The sequence below is a fragment of the Trichechus manatus genome, unplaced genomic scaffold (assembly GCF_000243295.1).
Source record: "Trichechus manatus latirostris isolate Lorelei unplaced genomic scaffold, TriManLat1.0 scaffold00008, whole genome shotgun sequence".
In the NCBI taxonomy this organism is placed as follows: domain Eukaryota; kingdom Metazoa; phylum Chordata; class Mammalia; order Sirenia; family Trichechidae; genus Trichechus; species Trichechus manatus.
The window spans coordinates 32,404,137-32,409,368 of record NW_004443944.1 but is presented as its reverse complement, the minus strand read 5'-3'; the positions used below and the strand labels follow the sequence as shown (position 1 = coordinate 32,409,368).

The 5,232-nt window shown below is 44.1% G+C and overlaps 1 protein-coding gene across 1 annotated transcript; it reads right to left on the bottom strand.

Moving 5' to 3' along the window:
- Window positions 1-2,277: 2,277 nt before the first annotated feature.
- Window positions 2,278-4,667, bottom strand: LOC111822772 (beta-defensin 121). Its single transcript, XM_023742361.1, has 2 exons — window positions 4,376-4,667; window positions 2,278-2,450 (listed from the first exon to the last, which is right to left on the bottom strand). The coding sequence occupies exons 1-2, from the start codon at window positions 4,431-4,433 to the stop codon at window positions 2,278-2,280; spliced, it is 231 nt and encodes a 76-aa protein (XP_023598129.1). The 5' UTR covers window positions 4,434-4,667.
- Window positions 4,668-5,232: the final 565 nt, after the last annotated feature.

The following is a 5,232-nucleotide window of genomic DNA, read 5'->3' as shown; positions in this document are numbered from 1 at the left end:
CCCGGATTCTCTATCAGCCCAGAACTAAAACAATTTCCGAGGCCAACTCTTCAGACAGGGATTGGACTGGACTGTGGGACATGAAGTGATACTCGTGAGGAGTGTGCCTCTTAGCTCAAGTAGATACAAGAGACTAAATGAGCAGCTTCAGTCTGAAGGTGAGATGGGAAGGCAGAGAGGGTTTGGAGCTGATTGAATGGACGTGGGGAATCAGGGGTGGGAAGGAAGAGTGTGCTGTCACAGTATGGGGAGAGCAATTAGAGTCACTTAACAACGTATGTATAAATTTTTGTATGGGAAAAAATTGAAGAAAAAAAAAGATTGGTTGTCAGAACATGGGACAATCTGACCTGAGAGGGTGATTAAAGGATCAGCAGCAAAACTCAGGATAGAAGGCCTGGAGTATGAGAAAAGGGTAAGGAGGATGCTAATGAGGGACTGAGCTGAGAGAGCAGCCCCAGAAACAGTGAGGAAAAGTGGGATCTGTACAAAGACATTGCTAAGGAAGAATCAACAGGGCTTGATGGCTTACTTGAGATGAAGCACGTAGAGGAGACCATTCAAAGTCTTGAGTCTCAGACACAGTGAAGCATGAGAACTTTGGAAAGGAGACATATTTGAGTGGGAAAGTGATGCTCTTGGAGTTTAAATATTCATATAAGTAGCATGTATTTATTGAGTTCCTACTGTATGCCTGACACCAAGGATGGAGCGGTGAGCACAACAGACAAGACCTTGCCATCAAGAAATCCAAATTCTCCTGGGCAGAAAGAGAAGTAACAAGTAAATGAAGAAAATAGTTACTGATTTTTGAAAACTGCTAAGAAAGAAATTGTTGTTGTTAGTTGCCATGTAGTCAATTCCAACTCATGGCGACCCCATGTATGCAGAGTAGAACTGCTCCATAGGATTTTCAAGACTGTGACCTTTCAGGAGCAGATCTCCAGGTCTGTCTTCCGAGGTGCCTCTGGGTGGGTTTGAACCACCAATCTTCTGGCCAGTAGTCGAGCACTTAACCATTTGTGCTGCTCAGGGACTCCAAAAAAGAAATTAGCAAAGTGATATGAAGGACTTTGTTAGGTATGATAATCAAAGGTGACATTTAAATTAAGTCCTAGATGATGGGACAGAAACAACCATGCAAAGATCAGGGAAGAGCCTTCTTAGGCAGAAGGAATGGCATGTGGCAAGGCCCTAAGGCAGGAAAGAGCTAGTTGAGATCAAGCAACAGAAGTCAGAGTGACTGAGTGTAACAAGGAAGAAGGACACCCAAGAGGTAAGTGAGGCCAGGAAGGGCAGGACCTCACAGGACATAGCAAGGAGCTTGGATTTTATTCTTAGTGAAACAGGAAGCCATTGTATGGTGTCAAACCAAGCAGTGACAGGATATAATGGACTTTTTGACTGCTGTATAAAGATATAATTAAATGAGAAAGCCATTAGGAGACTATTGTACAAGCTCAGATGAGAGATGACCGTGGCTTGAACTAGATGGAAAGAAGTGGATGGTTTTGAGATGTACTGCAAAGGTAGAGCCACAGGACTTGCTGATAGATTGAAAGAAGGAGTAAGGCAAAGTGAGAAATCAAGGATGGCTTCTAGGTTGGGAGCAACTGGATACATGGTGCTATCATTTACTGAGAAGGGAACAAATGGAACAGTAACAAGTCTTGGTAAAGTGAGGTCCCTGCCAAGAGTTCCATTCTGGGTACACTAGGCATCCAAGGGGAGATAACATTTAAAAGGGCAGATATATCAGTTTAGAGGTTAGAGAAAGCTTGGGGTTAGAGACATAAATTTGGGAATGATCCACATATAGATGGTGTTTAAAGCATCTAATGAGAAGAATATAGAGAAAAAAGAGCTTAGAAACAGACCCTAGAGATTGGGAGGAGAAGGAGGATCTGACTGGTGCATCCTGTTCTCCCTGACTAACAAACACACACACACACACACACACACCTTCCTTCCTTCTTCACTTCTCTGTAAGTAAGGAGCCCTTGTGGCTCAATGGCTAAGCACTTGCCTGCTAACTGAAAGGTTGGCTGTTTGAACCCACCCAGCGGCTCCAGCTATTTCCGTAAAGATTGGAGTCAAGAAAACCTCATGGGGCAGTTCTACTGTGTCACACAAGGTCACTATGAGTAGAAAATCAACTCAACAGCACAACAAGTATAACTACATGAAACTGCCAAAGAAAAACAGGGTACAGTCAAGAATTATTTAATAGAACTGTGGGATCAAATGATGTTGGGACTCAGGGTTGGAAGACAGTCGTCAGTCTGCAGAAGTTGATCCCAGGCTTCTAGTTGTGTTTGAGGCTTCAACTCTGAAGTGCACATACTTTTGCTGCACACAGCACTTAGTCTCAACGTTGCATAATATATGGAATACTTCCCCATTTTTACACGTTGTTCTGCACCTACCCGACTTACCCCAACACTTCATGACTGAAAGCAAAATGGAAGAAGGAAGAAAGGTCAGTCTTGAAATAAAGTAGTGGGCTGGGGAAGGGATAGGCCAAAGCCCAGTAGAGTATAGAGTGGTCAGGGAGATAAAGAGATCTGTGGGGAAAGAAGTCCTCCCAAGGTATCTCCCGGGCTTAGGGGTGATTATACACCGCAATCTTTTCTCTTCCCGCTTGACTCTCCAGTCACAACCCCCAAAGTCCTCCCCACTCAATGGCCTGCGACCTACTAGGAATCTTCCCCTCCCTGGCCAGATCCCTTGAGGCAGGCAAGAGAGGATCCTCCTCTCTCCTGGGTTTTATCTCTTCTATATTATAAGGCACCCATGTGCCCAGTATCAATTAGCCACATTTCCCCTTGCCCTTTGGTGTCTCCTCCAACTATATAAATGAAAGGAGATGGGAATCTGAAATGCACCCATCTGGACATCTGCAAGTCTTCTAGGGTCTCTATGAAACTCCCAAGAATGTCACACTCCCTTCTCCACAACATCCAGGGGTCCTTTGCTGGTCTTAACCAGTCAAGGAAGTAGGAACAGCTGCTCTCAGGAAACTACATCCCAAGGTAGCCCAATTCTTAATTTGAGGTAGCATGTGAGCATGGAATCAGAATCCTCAAATAATCAGAACTTCAGGAACCATTTTCATGGAGGCAATAATAAATCAAAATTAAAATCCCCCCAAGGGGAGGCGTGGGGATGGAAAAACACTAAATACACTATAGGTAAGTGGTAACTTTCATGAAGGGTAAGATAGTACACAATGCTTGGGAAGCCAGTACAAATTGTCCAAGGCAAGGTCTTGGAAGCTCCATAGACACATCCAAACTCCCTGAGGGACTCAATTACTGGGCTGAGAGCTGTGGGGACCATAGTGTCGGGGAACATCTAGCTGAATTGGCATAACGTAGTTTATAAACAAAGTGTTCTACATTCTACTTTGGTGAGTAGTATCTGGGGTCTTAAAAGCTTGTAAGCAGCCATCTAAGATACTCCACTGGTCTCATCCCATTGGGAGCAAGGGAGAATGAAGAAAACCAAAGACACAAGGGAAAGATTAGTCCAAAGGACTAATAGGCCACAGCTACCACAGCCTCTACCAGGATGAGTCCAGCACAACTAGATGGTGCCCAGCTAAACCACTGACTGCTCTGACAGGTATCACAATAGAGGGTCCCAGACAGAGTTAGAGAAAAATGTAGAACAAATTCTAACTCACAAAAAAAAAGACCAGACTTACTGACCTGACAGAGACTGGAGAAACCCCGAGAGTATGGCCCCTGGAAACCCTTTTAGCTTAGTAACAAAGTCACTCCTGAGTTTCACCCTTCAGCCAAAGATCAGACAGTCCCATAAAACAAAATGAAACTAAAGGGGTACACCAGCCCAGGGGCAAAGACTAGAAGGCAAGAGGGGACAGGAAAGCTGGTGATTGGGAACCCAAGGTTGAGAAGGGAGAGTGTTGACATGCCGTGGAGTTGGTAACCAATATCACAAAACAGTATGTGTACTAATTGTTTAATGAGAAGTTAGTTTGTTTAGTAAAGTACAATAAAAAAAAAAAAAAGGAAAGAAAAAAAAAATGAAATCCCCCAAGGAATGCTTTTAGAAAAGCCCCCATTTTCTCTATACACCATGGCCAAGTTTCTTTCCCCCAATCCCTTTTCTAGGGCATCATGATCAGCTTCTCCAGAAACGAGAGATAAGGTCAGAGTGGTCAAATAGTGGACACTGTAGGGATCAAATGGTACCAGAGAACTCAAACTTCTCCTGGGCTAGAGAAACCATCCAAAGGCCTCAGCGAAATCTGCAAGGCCATTCTTTCAGCCCAAGCTGTCAGAGCCCCCAGAGTTCCCTGAACATGCAACAGGTTCCCTGACCCATTCCCCTTGGGAGAGATCCTGGTTACCTGAGGTGACCTGGGCCAGGACCAGGGAAACAGTCAAAACCAGGAGAAAGAGCTTCATAAATGATAGGTGCTCGGGGATAGGAGGCTTCTGGGCTGGCGAGACAGGTAGAGATCTCCATTCTGGGCAGGCCAGACTCTAGTATTTATTGCCCCAAGAGCATGGCTGAGCCATGATCAGTGAACCAGAAAGGGAACAGTCATTTGAGGTCAGACAGGCAGGCAAGTAATCAACCACATTGACTGAATGGCTGGCAGTTACACTACCCTCTCCTGCACTTTCAGAGGAAGCTGGAGGAGGAGGAAGGAAAGTTAACAAAGACAATACAGTCTTGCCTTTGAAGAGTTTCATAACACAACTGGGGAGCCAATGGAAGAAAAATGTTTTTACTGTAAATTCATTTCTGATTAATGAGAAAGGAAAAAAAAAAAAAAAAGACAGACTCCAAATAAGACAGAAAAAGAGTACTACTTATGTATTCCTTGCATTCTTTCCAAGAATAAAGAACTCAATCACTCTTAAGATGTCCCACATGGTGGTGGTTCATTGTAAGGATACCAAAGAAAGGATAGAAGCAGAGGAAAATGTCTTGATAACTCCATGGCCATCACCCCTGGAAACTAGAATATCAGTATTCATGGGGTGAGATTAGCAGGAAAGCCACAGCCCTTACTTTTAATAAGTCGTGTTTAATGGAAACAAGTAGCATCCCTTCTAGATGGCAAACGAAAAGTCACTTACTACTATTGAGGTATCTTTCATAAGGCGGTAGATGGCATTGTTGACCCCAATTCTTCATCCTTACCCAAACTACATATTTGCCAAGGCCTCATCCTAGAAGGAATGTACTTCACTGCCC